This window comes from Populus alba, chromosome 11 (genome assembly GCF_005239225.2).
Source record: "Populus alba chromosome 11, ASM523922v2, whole genome shotgun sequence".
Lineage (NCBI taxonomy): Eukaryota > Viridiplantae > Streptophyta > Magnoliopsida > Malpighiales > Salicaceae > Populus > Populus alba.
The window spans coordinates 16,900,573-16,918,064 of NC_133294.1; the positions used below are offsets into that span (position 1 = coordinate 16,900,573).

The following is a 17,492-nucleotide window of genomic DNA, read 5'->3' on the forward strand; positions in this document are numbered from 1 at the left end:
ATCCAATCTGGTATTTTTTGCATCGGTATTGCAGTTTGTTTTGTTGGGGAATGTCTCTGTAAAGTAAAGAAAAGGATAAGGAAGAAGATGAGAGACAAATCAGCTGAGAGAGACACCAGTGGATGAGCACTCAATGGCCCTTTCTTATATTCTACCAATATGAGAGAGACAGCAAAGTGAAAGCAGGAACTTTACTTGTTGGAGACATTCACTTCGGCTTGATGCTTCTTTTACCACTTTCTTTAATCCACGCCTGCCTAAATATTCAACACAAAAACAAGAAAAGGTTATCCTCTTATTCTCAAAAAGAAATCCAATTCACCATCAGCTTTTACACCCAAAGACACATTCACATGTTCAATGTCATCAGCCGGCTGTCTACTCAAAGCAGGATAAACATGGTGCCGACCAAGTCAAAATTGGCTAACAACGAAGGTTCCTTGGTTTCATAAATATAATAATTTAAGATGCTTCATTGTTACTACCTGTGACTTGAACAGGATCTAAACCACTATCAACCTGCTATTACCAACTTCACCAGAAATTTTCATGTTAGAACGATAAACAAAACCAGGACTCACCAACCAATGCGGCAACAGCAACTTAACAGTAGATTTAAGCTTTATGTGTTGCATATATGTAGAGAGCATGCAGTTATCCTTGAGTTTATATGCATCTGAGCCCAATAGACCATACACAATAGTACTCTGACTACTTACCTGAGAAAGAATAGATCCTGGAACCAACAGAGACGATCCAGCCAAACTTTAACTGGTCACGATAATTGTAAATGCACGAGTATGTGTATACATACCTTTAACTGGTCAAGATAATTGGCACACACTTCACACAAGCTAAGGATATTAAAGCATGCTACTCATTGAAAACAGGCTCTATGAAACCAAACCAGTCAACAAAAGTTGCTAAACAATACTAGAAGGAAAAGGGGGGGAAACATTGCAACTTCCCGAAGCAAAAGCAATTCTGGATTGAATTGCTTGAGCAACTACCTTCAGAACACAACATGGCAGTGATCAGTGAACAAAGGAGCAATTGATAATCACATTTCAGAAAAATCATTTGGACTATGAGAAAACAAGTTGCAACAACCAGAAACCCTTGAGGGACAAGAAGGAAATCTCTGCAAATATTAACATCCACATGCCTGGCTATCAGACAACTATTGCTAATCAAGACATTAAATCTTTCCATAGATTATCTACACAAGACATTAAACAACGTAACATAAGACCTATAGTATTGAGCAGACTCTTATGATACCAAAGCATGCCAGTATGTCGATGCACAATTGTATAGATAACAGAAGCGAGAGTTCATCCCAATCCCATAACCTACCTTGCAGTCTCAACATAACAAACAATAGCAATCCAAGCAAGGTCAGAAATGCGAAAAAGAGAGAATAAATCAATGGATGCATTCAAGAAAATAGAGAAAGCACCATGACCATCTGTGGGGAGGAATGACAGCAATGATGAGGCAAATTTGTTGAAAATGCCGATGAGTTGAAGTTTTAAAGTCCAGAAAATGCCATCCAAATCACTGGCTTGAGCTTAAAAGGATCCGATTTAACATGTTATAACGTAAAAACAGCATAGCTACCATATCTTATTGTTTCCTTTTGCATTCAAACTATCTTCAATCGCAGTACTTGACAGAACAGAAACAGTTGCCATATCAATAAATTTACAATTCAGATACTCCTTTGCCAACATCAAAATCAAATAAAACTATAAAACCCTTCAAAAAACAAAAGAAAAGGAAAGGAAATGGCAAAAATTAAAAGTAGATTGGAGACAATTTTCCAATTTGAAACCTTTTCAACTACAACCATTAAATTTCAGAGATTTGACTTATTAAAATTTACAAAACTAAAAAGAAAAGAAAAGAAAAACATATCCCATATCCCCTATCAAACCTCCGATTCCTTTGTTTGTACACGAAACTATCCAACAAACCCAAATAAGCCCATATCCCCAAAACAAACCCCAAAATTCATCTCCATCCCTCAAAAGACTCTTCACCCTCCACCAACAATCTCTTCATGCTACCCCCTACCACTTAAAGTTTGCACCAAAGTTGAAGCATGTCTTCGAATTTTCTCATTCTCGTCATCCAAAAACCCAACACAAATCTCCAAAACCCCTTCCTTTTCCGCCTCAACACGCATTTCCTCCGCGAAACAACACAAACAGCTCAATGTCAAAAGCGCGCATTGCACCCCTCTTTCACTCCCATTCCTAATGACCTTAACCAAAACCTCCAAACACCCATTAACCTTCCTCATTTCTTCCCTCCCTTCCTTACATTTCACCAACAAACTCAAAACTTCCACCGCTCTTTCCAGCCCCATCCCACCAATTTTCATCAAAATTGGCACAGCCCCACACTCCACAGCACGCTTCCTATTATCAACAAATGAACAAATTGCATACAATGCAGTGGCTGCTTCTCTCACTTCACGCCCTTTGCCACTATAAAGAACCCAAATAAGCGTTTTTATCGCATTTGGGTAGGCTCCGATTGTAGCTTTGTTTACTTCCACAACAGCCAAGCTCGTCAAAATTGTGCAACCGATGGCCCGGGAACTTGCCGACCCAGCCCGGATAACATTTATGACCCGACTAATTACACCTTCAGCGACAAGGCCCACCTTGTTATCATCATCAAGAGAGAGATTAAGGAGGAGGGCCAGCGCTTTCTCTTGGATTTCCGACTCGGTCGAGTTGACACAGTTTAGAACCGCTGAGACAGCACCGGACTCGGTAAGTTGGCGGCGGGGTCCCGAGTCCAGCTTGGTGAGTCTAGTGAGTTGACTCAGCGAGTGAAGCTTCGACTCCAGTGTCGAAGATGGGGACACGAGAGTGTAGATTAGAAGCTGGGTTTGGTATTTCTTCGATTGGTCCGGGTTCAGGTTCCGACACGGGTTGGGGTCTGGTTGTGATTTTGGGATGGTGAAGCTGGAAATCAAGCTTCTCAAGGCGTGGTTGGGGATAAGACAAGGGTGCTCAGGCAAGGGGAGTTTAGTAATTGGACAAGTACGGTGGCCGGAGTCGAGCCACCGTTGAATTGAGGAGCGGTCAAAGGTGTGACCCGAAGAGAGAATAACCGGGTCGGACATGATTTCTAGAGAAATTGGACACTTGAAATCATCAGGCAAGTGAGTGGCCATGCTTTTGAGGCTGTAAGAAAACTGGGTTTTGTTTTGTTTGTGTTTTGTTGGGTTCTGAGTTGTTTCTCTCACTAGAAATGTTGACTCAGTGTATGTTTCTCTCTCTATAAATAGTGAGAGAGGGGGGGGGGGTTTAGGTCTCAGGGGGTTTAGTTCATATGCTGGGGTTAATGAGGGAAGTAGTTTAATGACTATAATGCCCTCGTGGCTTCTCCAAATTTGCACAAGAGGTTTTTCATTTTTTTGTTTTATTTTATTTTTTAAAAAAAAAATCAAGTGCTTAGGTTTGGAAGGGTAATTTAATTTGTCTAAAGCAAATCATACTTCTATGATTAGATTTGTGAGGGCTTATGTGTATGTTTTGGAAACCTTTATTTTAATTTTTATGTGTGTGTATACACAATTGATGATAAATAACACTATAAAATATATATTTAGGTTAATAACGATATCATTTTACAAATAATCATTATTTTTATAAAAAAAATAATTAATATATATTTAAATTATCCAGTTAAATTAATAAAATATAAAGGTAAGATGCAATTTTAATTTTAAATTGAGAAGGCATAATTGAATTTAAAGACTTTAAATTGAACTCTATTTCTCCAATAAATAAAAAATGTTCGTAATTTTAGTTTATTTATCCTCTCCTACTCCTAAAAAAACAAAAAACATTCCCATTTTGGAATTATAACCCTCCTAGTTTTTTCATATATTAATAGCAAGTAAACCCTAGAAAATGCAAATGCAAAAATGCTAGTAGTAATAGCTTTGGGCTTGGAGGGGCATATTAGTAATTCATTCTGGGTTAATGTTCTTCCGAAATCTTCCGTGCTTTGTCGGCTACTTTGCCGACCGGAAACAAGATGGAATGGGAATTTTCGGAGGCTGCTTTTAATGGGGGGCAGTTCTGGAAGCCACAGGTTTTTTTTTTTTTTTTTTTAATGGGCGTCAAACGGTCCATTGCCTTTTATTAATGGCTCATAATTAAAGAGCATACAGAAGAAACGTATGAAAAGAGTAAAAATTTCTGTTTTGGAAAAACAATTATAGTTGTCATGTCTAGATTTGAAATCATTATTTGAAAAAAAATACGTTATTTGTCGCTTTATCAATTAATTTAAATATATTATTTTTTAAAAAAAATAAGTTGTGAATTAAATATGTTAGTCACTAGAATTTAATAATATCAATTTAAAAATGAGTTTAAATTAAAACACAATTTAAATCAAATTAATTTATTGGATAAACAATTCATATGACCAAACTTAATTTAATAACTTTGAAAAAAATCCACCCTTACTTTATTGAACACACAAGCTTTCTTCTTTTATTGAAGTTATTATAGCCATTAGTCAACTATGAGAAATTGTCCCAATTTGATTCTCAACCTAACCTTAAATATTTGAATCAAGTGTGTTTGTTTACTGAGAAAATTTATAATATTCATGTTGTAATTAGAGGATATTTACACTGTATAGAAAAAATAGATATAAATAGATGAGAGGATTTAAAAGGGGAATCGCAAAAAAAAGAAAGGTATTTTTATTATTTTTTGTGGGATATATTTATATCTTTCTTTTTACTAGTCTTGTTTCTTTTTATGTTTTAAAAGAGTTTTTGAAAAAATTTAAATTTTTTTATTTTTTTACTTTATATATTTTTTATGTTTTTAAATCGTTTTGATACGTTATTTTCAAAAATAATTTTTTAAAAAATAAAAAAAATATGTTATTTTAATATATTTTTAAGTGAAAAAAAAACTTTAAAAAACATCCGTAACTATACTCTAAAACAGGCGTATACAATTACAATATTAATTTTGATAATAATAAAATTAAAAAGAAAAGACAAATACAATAACATAGAGAACCAAGAAAACACGCTTCATCATAGATATTTTTTTATTGATTAATTATCCAAAATTGAAGATTTTAAAAGGAAGTTGACAATTCCAATTATATCATAATCTTACTCATGGGAAGGTTTCACCTAAGATATTTGACCAATGATTGATGATTAGGGTGTTTTGATAACAAATAAATAAATCAAGAAAGAGCAAGCATTATACGCTATCTATTAATTAATTTGCGAAAGATGCCATCAAGAATATTCAATCCATAATAATAATAAAAAAAAGCATAAATCTCTGAAAAATCTTCTTATATAACTTTTGACACAATAAGAAATCATAAGCCGTGAGGTAGTCGTGCGTGCTAAGCATAATCAAGCTTTATATAAATTTATTGAAAATTAAATATCATTTAGTTTAATCTATAATTTAATTGTTTTTATATTTAATTCTTGTATTTTAAAAAATTACAGTTTATCTTCTAAATTTTGTTGCACGTATAATAATTTACATTATTTAGTTTATTTTACATTTACTAATGAAATAAATTGTAACTTAAATAAAAGAATAAAAATAGAAATAACTAAACTATAAAATTAACTAACGGTGTAAATAACTACTAGAATAGTGAGACATGGCTTGCAGGATAGGCATGGGATCTTAACAAGTAAGGTTTTGAAAGAGGGGTGATTTATGTTGATCGGGAATGCTCATTAGAGTCTCTCAAGGAATCATTTTAATTTATTAATTTAAATAGATAGATAAAATTTTAAAATATAATTTATATTATTTTTTAACATAAATAAAAATATTTTTTTTTACATGTAATACCAGTATTGCATTCATTCAACTTGAGTATTTCGGATTATATCAGAGAATAATATAAATTATATCGTGAAATTTTATCTAATAATTTAAGTTTTTAACTGAATTGATTTTTTAACATTATATAAGAGCCTTGAATGACTAACCAATTACAAGTTTGAATCTCATCATCTTTGTTTATTTGATAAAAATTAAACACAAGTCAATATAAGTCTATAAAAATTTTAAATCCAAAGGATTGAAGGTATTCATTAAAGAATAATATAAATTATATCGTGTGAAACCTTATCTAACAGTTTAAGCTGTTAGATTGAATTGGTTCTTTAACATAATGTAATAGTACTTAATTGCTTTAAAATGTTTTTTTCTTAATAATATATTAAAATAATATTTATATATATTTTTTATTTTTTAAAATTATTTTTAAACACATCAAAACAATCCAAACACATTAAAAAAATTATTTTAAACAAAAACAAATATTTAACCGCCCTTCATTAAAGCTGGAATCCCAGACGGGGACTAGAAATGTAGATGCAGTGTGCTGCGGTGCCATTTGACAATTGCATTTAAAAACAAAGAAGGCTTTATTATTTACGTAGGATGGGCGGTGGCAGTGGGCATATGTCCAAGCTTTAGGGAAAGCTCCTATGATGCCAAAGTACATATATTACGCAAATGCCAAGAATTTCTGTGCTATGAGACATGGAATCAAGGAGATAAGAACAAAAAAACTTTAAATTAAGAGGTGAAAAATGAGTAAATTATTGTTGAGCATGGCCCCTTTCATGGTTTTGGGGACATATGTTCTTGGCTAAATTCTGGGACACGAGGTAAATCAATTTGCTGTTGTGAATGGATGATTACGACCTTATAATCCTTATTGGATTTTAGTTTATTTTTTGTCAAAATGTATTTTATATATCTTGTTCACAGGAAAACTATGATTACAATATAATTTTTTCCAGATCAAAATCAACAAAAAAATGAAGCTATATTATCTTAATTTGGTGTAAATTAGTGCGTTCAATAATAATTTCAATCAACTAAATATAAAATAAATCAGTAATTTTATAATGTTCTTACAATTACTTAAGATGTTATTATATTCACAAGAAATCCAAGTCAAATCTAAAGCTATATATCCAAACTTATCTAGTTATGGAAAAATGAAGAGGAGGGAAAAAAATAAATATATCATATCAAACTTGGTTCGTTGGTTAACAAACCATGGACTTTATTTTATTTATAACATTAAATACAAATTTAAAATAATATTTCTAATAATTAACCATTCACCAAACTTACATATAACAATTAGGTCATAATATTTTAAAAAATTTTAAAACTCATAATTAAAACCCAGAAACCAATATGACCCCTTTTTTTTTTTTTTTTTTTCTTTTTCCTAGGAGACTTTACACACACAGAGAGAGAGAAAGGGAGAGGAGATAGAGTTTGCAGTCTCATCTCACAGCTGTTCAAAAAACTAATGGCAGAGATTGATTTGAAGGGAGAGGGTGACGGGTTGATGGATGTAGACTGGTTCAATATCCTCAGCCTTTAGTTTATTTTAGTCTTGAAAACGAAAGGTTATTTGGAGAGCTTACGTGCCTGCCTCGAAGAAAGATCATCTGCCCTAGAGGGCCTCTGTTCTTCTTCATTATTGAAAGGACACTCAATAATAAAGGAACCAACGTGCTTCACGAGTTTTGTCACCTTTCCATGCTGTGTCTGAATTAACCTTTTCTAGGCCGTTGGGCCGTTTATACAGGTATATGCTTTGGTGTCCACACGGTTTCCTCCTCCTCAAGATGATATAGAAATTTAAATCTTGTTTGCTAATTATTTTGTGATGTGAATTGGTCAATATCCTGTCGAATATGCAAGTAAATGGATGTGTGATTCTTAATATCATAGATGTAGCTATGGATATATGTACATGTGAATTTGTTAACTTGATGATGTTATATTTTTGTCTTGGTTGGTGTGAATTTCTTCCATGTTTATGTCTCAAGTGATGAATATTATTTGAAAACAATAGAATATGTTGAGATTGATCCATAACAATTTTGATATAATTTTAAATTTCATATCAAGATTGATCATTTAGAGGGGTGTTTGGGAGTGTGGTAGCTTAAATAGCTTTTCGTGTCGAAAGCATAATAATGTTTTTTTTTTTTAAAAAAATCATTTTTTGATATCAGCACATCAAAACGATCTAAAAGCATAAACCGGCAAAAGCAGGTTTCAATGCCAACGGGCACTTAATAATTTAAACCTGTTTGCATTTCATGTCGAGGTTGGTCACCTAACAATTTAAACTTGTTTAGATTCTATTTCGAGGTCGGTCAACAATTTAAACCCGTTTATATTCTATTTTGAGATAGACTTAGTGGATTGTTTTTTTTTTTTTTGTTATACATTCAAAATTGTCATAATAATATTTTAGTTTTTTATTTGTTTTGTAAGAAATTATTTCAATTGTAGTGATGTTAACATGTTTATGACATTCATGGCTTATTTTAAATTGATGAATTTCATTATACAGCTATCATAAACTTCATGTTAGAAATTAGGGGGAAAAAAGAAAAAATATGGAAATTCTTTCTTCTGTGCTAGATAAAATCATGCTCTAAAAGTCATCACATATTATATATATCTACACAATTATATTTATAAACTCACCACATCAAACTAAAACAAATCTATACAAGTTTTGACAAAAACATCTTTCAATAATTAGATTACTTTCTACCTATTCAGCATCTTCTTGCTACCAATAAAGATCTAGTGTAGATTCTTTTCCTTCAACAAGAAATTATAGGTATAGAAAAACTAAAAGTTAGTGGTTTTGATGTTGGGGGTAAAAATTTATTTCAATTGGTTCTATCATTTAAACCAGAATTATTGATTTTTCAATAATAGGTTTATTAACTTTGACATATTTGCATATCATCCATGTAACATTCTCTAGCAAGTTAAATTAGCTATTTTGCCATCTTTAAATCTCTCAATCTTGCATTGGTGTATTAATTGATACATAAACTACATTAACCTTTATATAATACATGTTCCTAGTATATCAGATGACTATACGTCCAAGCTAATGGTATAACAAATTACTTGTATGGAATTCATGAGCAGGTGAAGAAGACAATCATTGATAACAATGCCAATTATAAAGCCATGACTAATACTCATTATAAGCGAGTGGTATTTGAGGTTAGGTGATTTAATATTGAAAAGTGCTTATTCATTACACGTTTTTTGGGGGCAAGTACAACAAGTTGAAGAAAAGAAATATAAGCTATTCTGAAGTATTGTAGAAGATAAATGAAAATACTTTTGAACTTCACCATCCTAGGCATATGAAGACTTCTAATATCTTTAATATTCAACAATTGACATCCTATTTAGAGGAAGAACAAAACTTGAGAACGAGTTCTCTTCAACCTAGAAAGAATAATGCAACCAAGTTTGTAGAATATTGATGCAACGAACCTATGAGTTAATAAAAAAATAACTACACTACTACTGCATCCTTAAAAATTTAATCAATAATTATTAATATTTCACTACCATAATATATATACTTGTAACATATAAATGCAAAACATCCTCATCTAATAACATTAACTTTTGGTTTAACATGATTATTAGATATGGTATCATAATTTTATTAGCTAAATAATTATGAGTTTGGATATTACCTACCTGACCTGTTTTTGTTAATTAATATTAAATATTTTCAAACTAAAATTAAATAATTAAGAACAATTACATAAGATAATGATTGATCTACTATAGAAGTTTTAAGTTCAAAATTTTTTTATATAAAATTATGTTACATAATATTATAAAAATTATTATTGAAACCTTACTCTAAAGCTTAAACTTTTGATTAAGATGGTTATCCAACAATATATAAGCTTATATCGAGCTTCAAGCATAGTGACGGTCACTTCATTTACAGAAGTACTTCCTTGACTTGTTGATGGATCTCCATTATTGCAACTTCTCTTCAGAATGAATGCAGGTTGCTTTGGAGATGGAAGAGTTGTATCATTACTCAACATTAAGACAACATTAGACATTGTTGGCCGCTCCATTGCGGATTCTTGCACACATAAAAGACCAATTTGGATAAATCTTAAAACTTGATCTGCAGGGTACGATTCGCCCATCGATGTATCAACTAGCTGCAAGGCCCCGCCTTCTGTTCATTGCTCCCAAACCTAGAGAAATCTCACATCAATATGCTATGTTGGAGTAGAAATTAAATTTGGAGATAAGCAAAAGTGTGAAATAATCATAGTCTAGTCTTACTTACATATCCAACCAAGTTGGAAGAAGTAGTTTCATCGTAAAACCTGCTGTTTTTTCTACTAGTGATGACCTCTAATAGCAAAACCCCAAAATTGTATCCATCAGATTTTATTGAAAATGGGCCTTGCATTGCATATTCTGGTGACATATATCCACTGCAATAGCATACCAGAAGAAGAAGCCAATAACTTATGTATTCAGAAAAAAAAACCCATCCAAGACAGCCCTGCAATTGCCTACTCACTTCTAGTTTATTAAAGAAATATGGTGAACATACTATGTTCCAACGACGCGATTTGTTTTCGCTACAATTTGGTCTACTCCGAATATTCTAGCCATGCCAAAATCTGAGATTTTTGGGTTCATTGAGGCATCCAGTAGAACATTGCTTGCCATATCTATGGATGATTCTTAATCTGGAGTCCTGATGAAGATATAGGATTCCTCGAGCAACCCCACAAATAATGTTGTGTCGTCTAGACCAATCTAACGGTGAACTTTTTGATTCATCTGCACCAAAAAAAGCATAAATTTCATCAAATCAATGGAGACTTACTTGCATGCATGTTCAAGTTTTACAGAACGAGAAAAACTGAAAAATCCACTGTATAGGGACAGTTTGACGATAAATATAAGCAGAATGATGGCATACTAAAAATAAAATAGTCCAAACTTTTGTTTGGCAAGTATTCATAGATCAACATCTTCTCTCCTCCTTGGATGCAACACCCTAAAATCCTGACAAAGATTCCTGCGTTGAAGTTTGCAATCAGTTCAACTTCATTTCTGGTCCAGAATACTTTGCTAGTTACTGTAATTTTCTTTCCACCATGTAGCAGACCTTGCAAAAGCAATCCCAATTCACCACTTTCATAGTTCACATTTTCTAACATAAGAGTTGTAATAGGTACATGTTAAGAAACTTAAAGCCAGACTACCTTATACACTGAGCCAAAACCACCCTCTCCAAGCTTGTTGGCATCTGAGAAATTATTTGTTGCTGCAGCTATGGCATTGAGATCAAAGAATGGTAAACCTGAACCTGTTCTACCTTCATCAAATTCGTTAATCGGGGAGTCTCTTAAGCATTTTGAACTTGAAGGGAAAGATTTGTTCCTACCACTGGCTGTAATAAACATGTAACAAATTTATTATTGGTACAACTTAAAACAACAATGAAGAGATTATTATACATATCAGTTCATGTAAATCAAACTAAATAATTATGAAAATTTAATGCTCAGGTATAACAGTTGAAGGAATCTGCTTACCTTTTTTCGTTTTCCTGACAAACCAATACACAAGGAAGACTATCAGAAATAGTGCCACACCAACAGATACTATCAGTGCTGCTTGTATTCCTCCCTTGGCAAGAGGTCCTAACTTTTCATATTTAGCTGAAAAGTAAAAATAAAATAAATATAGTTAGTAGCTGATACGAGATAAAGTTTAGATCTTTTAAGTTGTTAATGATGAACCATTCAGTACTCTAAATTTTTCCTTGAGATGAAAAATCAGATGTGATCAGTAATTATCTTTAGTAGAAATATTTCTTATCAAAGTTATTAATTAAATTAAGCAAAGATAACTTGGTTCAAAACTTGAATTACAAGTTGAATAAATTAATTTTAATAGACTCGGATAAATTTAAAATATCATTTTAAGATTTTTTTTAAAAGTTAAAATAAATATCGTTTTTAAAATTATTAAAAAAATAAATTATAATTGAATCGATTAAGTTATAGATTAACCTAACTAAATTATATTAAATTAATTCAATTTAATTTAAACCAAAAACAAGATTAACATGTCATCAAATTAACCCGTGATGTGAAGCCAGGTTTATAGAAAAATACATATACTGCACACTTGTAATTCATCTACACTTCAGATGTCACAATTGCTATTCTTACCACATTTTTTTTTTGAATTCAAGAAATCCCACTTCCCAGAAAGTGTACTTTGTGCCTAGGTAAGCGAGTAAAATCTAGTTGTTTCAAGCTTTACAAGAAATACATGCCTGATTCGAACTCGAGACCTGGCACGCTACACCTTTTAGGGACTATTCTCACCGCATTGTCTGTAGGTGTCACATTGTTCTCTCGAGGTGGACCAAAATCCGATCCATCGTTGGTCGCGACCATTCCATGTCAGCCGTTGTACTAATCCTGATTCGTCCACCACCATTCTTGAAATGATGGAGGGATTGTTCATGCCATACACTATAGATACCTCATCAAGGTTGTTAACAAAAGTAACATTGAAGTTGTAATTAGGAGTCATTTCTGGTACTCCGCTCCATCTTTGTCCAGTCCATGGCCCGCCCCGCCACAATCGGGTTTGACCCTTGTATAGGAACAGCTACGCGAACCCACTTGGTTCAATGCCAAAGAAAACGGTTCCGGTTCCTGGGTCATCTTTGGACTTCCAGGACGACAGGGACCAAATTTCCTGTATCCAGAAGCTGAGCCAGGCAATCGGTCATTGACGAGGCTGAAACATTTGAAGACCAAATAGGAACAGTACTTTTGTTATTTTCATGAAGTACAAGGTTACCTTGATTGTCGATAGCTAGGACCCCGGAGGTACCACTGACAGGATTATCTCTATTTGCTACCCATACAACAGTTTGTTCTGAAACCTTATGGTACCAAATTCCCATGTAGCGGCCAGTAGAATTGCCCCGGCTGAAGAACCCAAGTGCAAAGCGTTGTCCACCAGAGACCAAAACATCTCCATCTTTGATTGATTGGTTTGGAGCTATGATGTCAATAGATGAGCAAAGAGGAAAAGCAAGGAAGAGAAACAATGAACTCAAGGACCTTTTTGCAGGATTCATGATTTGGTCTGAGCCAAGCAATCGGTGACAATACGTTTGTTGGTGAGGTTGAGTAGAAATAGTATAAGATGGAAACAAATTAATAAGAAGGTGACTTAAGGATGTGAAAATACTGTCTTTTAATGTATTTATTTGTTACATATAAAGATAATATTTTTAGGTATAATTTTATGTAAATATCATGATTGTTAATGAAAATATATAGTTCAAAATAAATTCATTTTATTGATATATCAAATACCAAATGTCATCTTTTGATATTATAAATTTAATTTTTATTTAATTTAATATATAATAAAAACTCACACTAATTATTCAGGAAAAAATATATATTTTTTAATATAAAATAAACATCTTTTCTTTTATTATTCTTTTTAGAAACTGCACCAATAATTTATTAAATATTGTCTTAATGTATTTATTTGTTTCATATAAAGATAATATTTTTAGTATTAATCTATATAAATATCATAATTGTTAATGAAATTATATAATTAAAAAACAAATTAATTTTATCGATATATCAAGTATCAAGTGTCACTTTTGATATTATAAATATCTATATCATAAAATTAAAAAACACACTAAATCAGCTCATCACAATGATTTTTATTTAATTTAATATATAATAAAAAACTCATAGGAAAAAAATATATTTTTTTAATATAAAATAAACATCTTTTCTTTTATTATTCATTTAGAAACTGCACCAATAATTTATTGTTAGTGTAGTTGGGGTTCAAATGAGTGGAGCCGAAGCTACCTAATGAAAGGTCCACATGAATAAAATCATACCTATACATTTTCATTTCTATTAACTTTATTTAGGTGTATTTTTCTAGACAAGGGGGTTGCTCAGTGAGTGAAGCCATGCAATAAATGACAACTTGAAAGGTCATTAGGAATTAATTCCCGGTGAGGTTTCTTTGCTGTTGCGCAACTCTTGTGAGCTAATTGCGCGTTAGAAGACAAATCTTGTCAATTTTTAGTTCGTCACATCTCATGTGAGATCCGAATATGTGATTGATTCCTGTGAAAAAATTCTATGCATGTCAATCCTGACGCTTTTAGCATCCCTGTAGTTGGCTCCTGGACATTTCCAAGTACTTTCAACTCCTTAAAACCGTTCTAAATGAGTATGACACAGCGATATACAAAGCCAACAGCGTATACATGGTCGCAGAATATGTAAGCACTGATTTGGACGGGAGACTTTCCTCTTCCATACATATGAAAATTACCAGTGACACTCGTTGGTTTTTAGGTTTTGCCATTTATGGTAGGAGATATATGGAGACACGCATGGTCGAGAAGCCGCAATCGTACTAGCTGGTGTGGCTAGAATTCTGACCTAGTGATGATTTAAGTAGTGCTTTTCAGTTTATTCATGTTTTTCAGGCTACCTTTTTGATCTTCTTATCATGAGTCACGAGACATGATGAGTCCGTGGAGAACATGGTGAGTTCTACTTAATTTATAGTCATTGCAGGTTTCCCAAAAGCAAAGGCAAATCTGTCTACCAGAAAATTCAAGTTTAGGCATGAAGCACAATTGTAGATAGGGCATTAAAAATTTGATTTTGCAATACCTTACCATTACTAATTAACTAACGGTGCATTGAGAATCTTAATCATTTCCTTTGCAGAAGAAAATTCTGAGAGATTTCTGTTGGAGTTATTCCCAGCTTGTTATCCAAAGGATTTTATGACATTGAGAGGTCAGCTAAGTTCTGAGTTTGACTAAATTCTTTCCTGAAGAAGTTTGAACAAGTTTTTCTTCTATAGAACCATCAGGGTTTTGATTCGTTTAATGTTCTAGCTAGCAACTTGTTGGAGTTTTGAATGTCGAAGTAATGTATATCCAATAAACATCAAATCCAAATCTGGCTTCTTCCTATTCCCAGTTCATTTATATATTCTACGATGTTCAGACATAAAAAAGCAATCCTGACATTGGCTTTGTTTTCTTTCTGATTGCTATCAAAATTTCACTTCTGGTGTTTCTTTAAGGAGAATTTATCTATAATTCACAACATGATCCTCAAGACTTCATCGCGCTTCGATTTTGGTTGTTGTTCCATCATTTATAGAAGCAGTACCACCTCTAGCTGTTGACCAGTCTGAATCATCCTACTTTCTTCTGATAGTGAATGCAGGCTTGCTAGGAGACGGAAGGACTATTTCATTATCCTGCATAAACACTATTGTTGACATTTTTGGTCGATCTGCTGGGGATTCTTGAGCACATAAAAGACCTATTTGAATGAATTTCAAAACATCATGAGTAGGGTATGACTTTCCTAATTCCATAAGTCCCAAGCCTGGAAATAGAAGTTCAAGATATCATCCTTCACGATAAGTATATGAACAACTAGGGGAGCCATTTTTTGGAAACTTCTGCATTTCACTTACTTGAGCAATCAAATTCTGAGGACTTTTATGATCATAGTAGTCATTGTTTTTCCTGCCACTTGTGACCCGGGAGTACTAAGACCCCATATCTGAAGACACCTGTGCCACTGCAGTCAAGCAAATCAAAAGAAGCTGTTGAGAACTTGTCCCATTTTAAGTTTTAAGTGTATGTGTGCTTCCTAGCAAGCTGATAATGTAAACAAAAAATAAAATAAAATCAGGCTTACCCAATCGAGCTACCATGTGTAACTCGGTGGGGCTGAGTCTCTCTACTTAATCGAGTTACCTTATATTATTTTATTTTCCAGCCCAAACGAGTAACCATGTAACTCACGGGTTGGATCAATTTTCAAAGCCGAACAATACTCATCTCTCTCTCTCTCTCTCTCTCTCTCTCTTCCTGTTATTTTTTATTATTATCTAAGTTGAATTTTCTTATTTTTTAAGTTACCTCCATGTGTTACAACTTTAGCTAGAGCTATCATAATAAAAAAATGCCGCCTTTCATGGTAAGTTACTACAGATATTTTTCAGATTAATGCATCATTATGTCCCTAAACACGAAATGTTTCCTTGGAATCTTGCAAGGCAAAATCTCCATTATGTCTCCAGAGTCCCTGTGATCATGACCAATTGTCTCTACATCTCGTGACCACTTGCTACTAGGTTTTTATGATTATTTGTCTCCAAAAGTTTTAAGAAATTGGGCAAATATTGAAAGGCATATCCATAAAGAGAATATTTTTGTGTCTACACAAAGATAAACTCTTACACTGTAAGTATTTTCCTCTTTTGTAGCTAGTTAAAGTCTTTCAAATATATATATTTACAAAACTTAGGGGTAAGTTATGATACAAACAAGAAAAAATTGGGCTTACCTGATTGAACTATATATTATAGTTTTATTAGGTTCTCAACTAAACTACTATGTGTAGCTCAGGTGGGTTGAATCTCTTGGCCCACTGAGTACTTTGGGTTGGCTTTTTTAGCCCGAACAAGGGCGCAATCATATAAGTTGATTGAGCTGATTTTCAAAGTCAAATGGGCTCACCTTTCTTTCTCTTTTTTCTCTGATTTTTCCATTATTATCTATGTTGATTCTCTTAATTTTTGAGCTACCATATCGTCAAGTTGTACAAACTATAACTTTAGCTAGAGCTACTATAGTGGAAAATGTCACCTTCATGGTGTACTTCAAATATTTTTAGATATTATTTCAGATATTTTTTAAGGTAGATTATATTTGTGTTAATTTTTTATTTTAATTTTTAAATAGTTAATTATTTAGTTAAAAAAAAAAGCTAGATTTCAAAAGATAAAGTTATTAAACTTGACAAGAGCTATGATCTAGTTCAAAAAAACTAGATTTCAAAAATAAATTGGGTTTTTGACTCTATAAACTAAGTCAGTTGTGCCATATCTTAAAACTAGAGTCTATATCTAAAAAGTAGTTGTTTTTATATTTATTAAAAAAAATTTAAAATAATGATATATACAAAAACTATATTCCAAAAATAAATGGAATTTTGATTAGTTCATACCAATTAAATCAACTAAGTCATATTAGTTTACCTTCCACACGAACTAATTTGAAGCCAATGACAAGTAAGGAGCCGAGTCATGAGACCTCCAGGTTGACCAGCATGATTTAATGAGATGAAAAGGTTTTAATTAGACACAAACGTTTTTTATTGTTAATTTTGATTGCTTTTGATTTTTATTAAATGAACGCATATAACAAAATAATTTTTTTTTGGTAGAGATACTATATATTGACAAGAGAAAGAGAGGTTATGGTAGTAAATTATTCAATTTAAATGAAATTTAAATTATTGCACTTCTTATTTAAGAAAATATTGTCATATGAATACTTAAAAAACTTTTGATAGCTCTTTACGGGTGTATTAATCTACATTTATGTCTTTAATTTTTTTACTTGGTATTTGGTTAAAAAAATAACATTCTAATAATATTGACATATATTGATGCACAGAAACTTGGATCAATTTTATTAAAGATGAGTTTCAAATATAGAATTCACAA

General features: G+C 32.3%; 2 protein-coding genes across 2 annotated transcripts; both read right to left on the minus strand.

Moving 5' to 3' along the window:
• Positions 1–1,788: 1,788 nt before the first annotated feature.
• LOC118031507 (U-box domain-containing protein 8) lies at positions 1,789–3,314 on the minus strand. Its single transcript, XM_035035938.2, has one exon. The coding sequence runs from the start codon at positions 3,188–3,190 to the stop codon at positions 2,066–2,068; it is 1,125 nt and encodes a 374-aa protein (XP_034891829.1). The 5' UTR covers positions 3,191–3,314; the 3' UTR covers positions 1,789–2,065.
• Positions 3,315–10,685: 7,371 nt separating this feature from the next.
• Positions 10,686–13,038, minus strand: LOC118031457 (uncharacterized). The gene is made up of 5 exons (XM_073412282.1): positions 12,756–13,038; positions 12,565–12,663; positions 11,471–11,596; positions 11,138–11,325; positions 10,686–10,709 (listed from the first exon to the last, which is right to left on the minus strand). The coding sequence occupies exons 1-5, from the start codon at positions 13,036–13,038 to the stop codon at positions 10,686–10,688; spliced, it is 720 nt and encodes a 239-aa protein (XP_073268383.1).
• Positions 13,039–17,492: the final 4,454 nt, after the last annotated feature.

Excerpts from the sequence above, each read along its gene's own strand:
- LOC118031507 (XM_035035938.2), bottom strand. The coding sequence starts at position 3,190 with ATGGCCACTCACTTGCCTGATGATTTCAAGTGTCCAATTTCTCTAGAA.
- LOC118031457 (XM_073412282.1), bottom strand. The coding sequence starts at position 13,038 with ATGAATCCTGCAAAAAGGTCCTTGAGTTCATTGTTTCTCTTCCTTGCT. Across the intron at positions 11,326-11,470 it reads TGTCAGGAAAACGAAAAAAG|CCAGTGGTAGGAACAAATCT; the intron begins GTAAGCAGATTC and ends TGTTTATTACAG. Across the intron at positions 10,710-11,137 it reads GTTTTGGCTCAGTGTATAAG|ATGAATCAAAAAGTTCACCG; the intron begins GTAGTCTGGCTT and ends TTTTTGGTGCAG.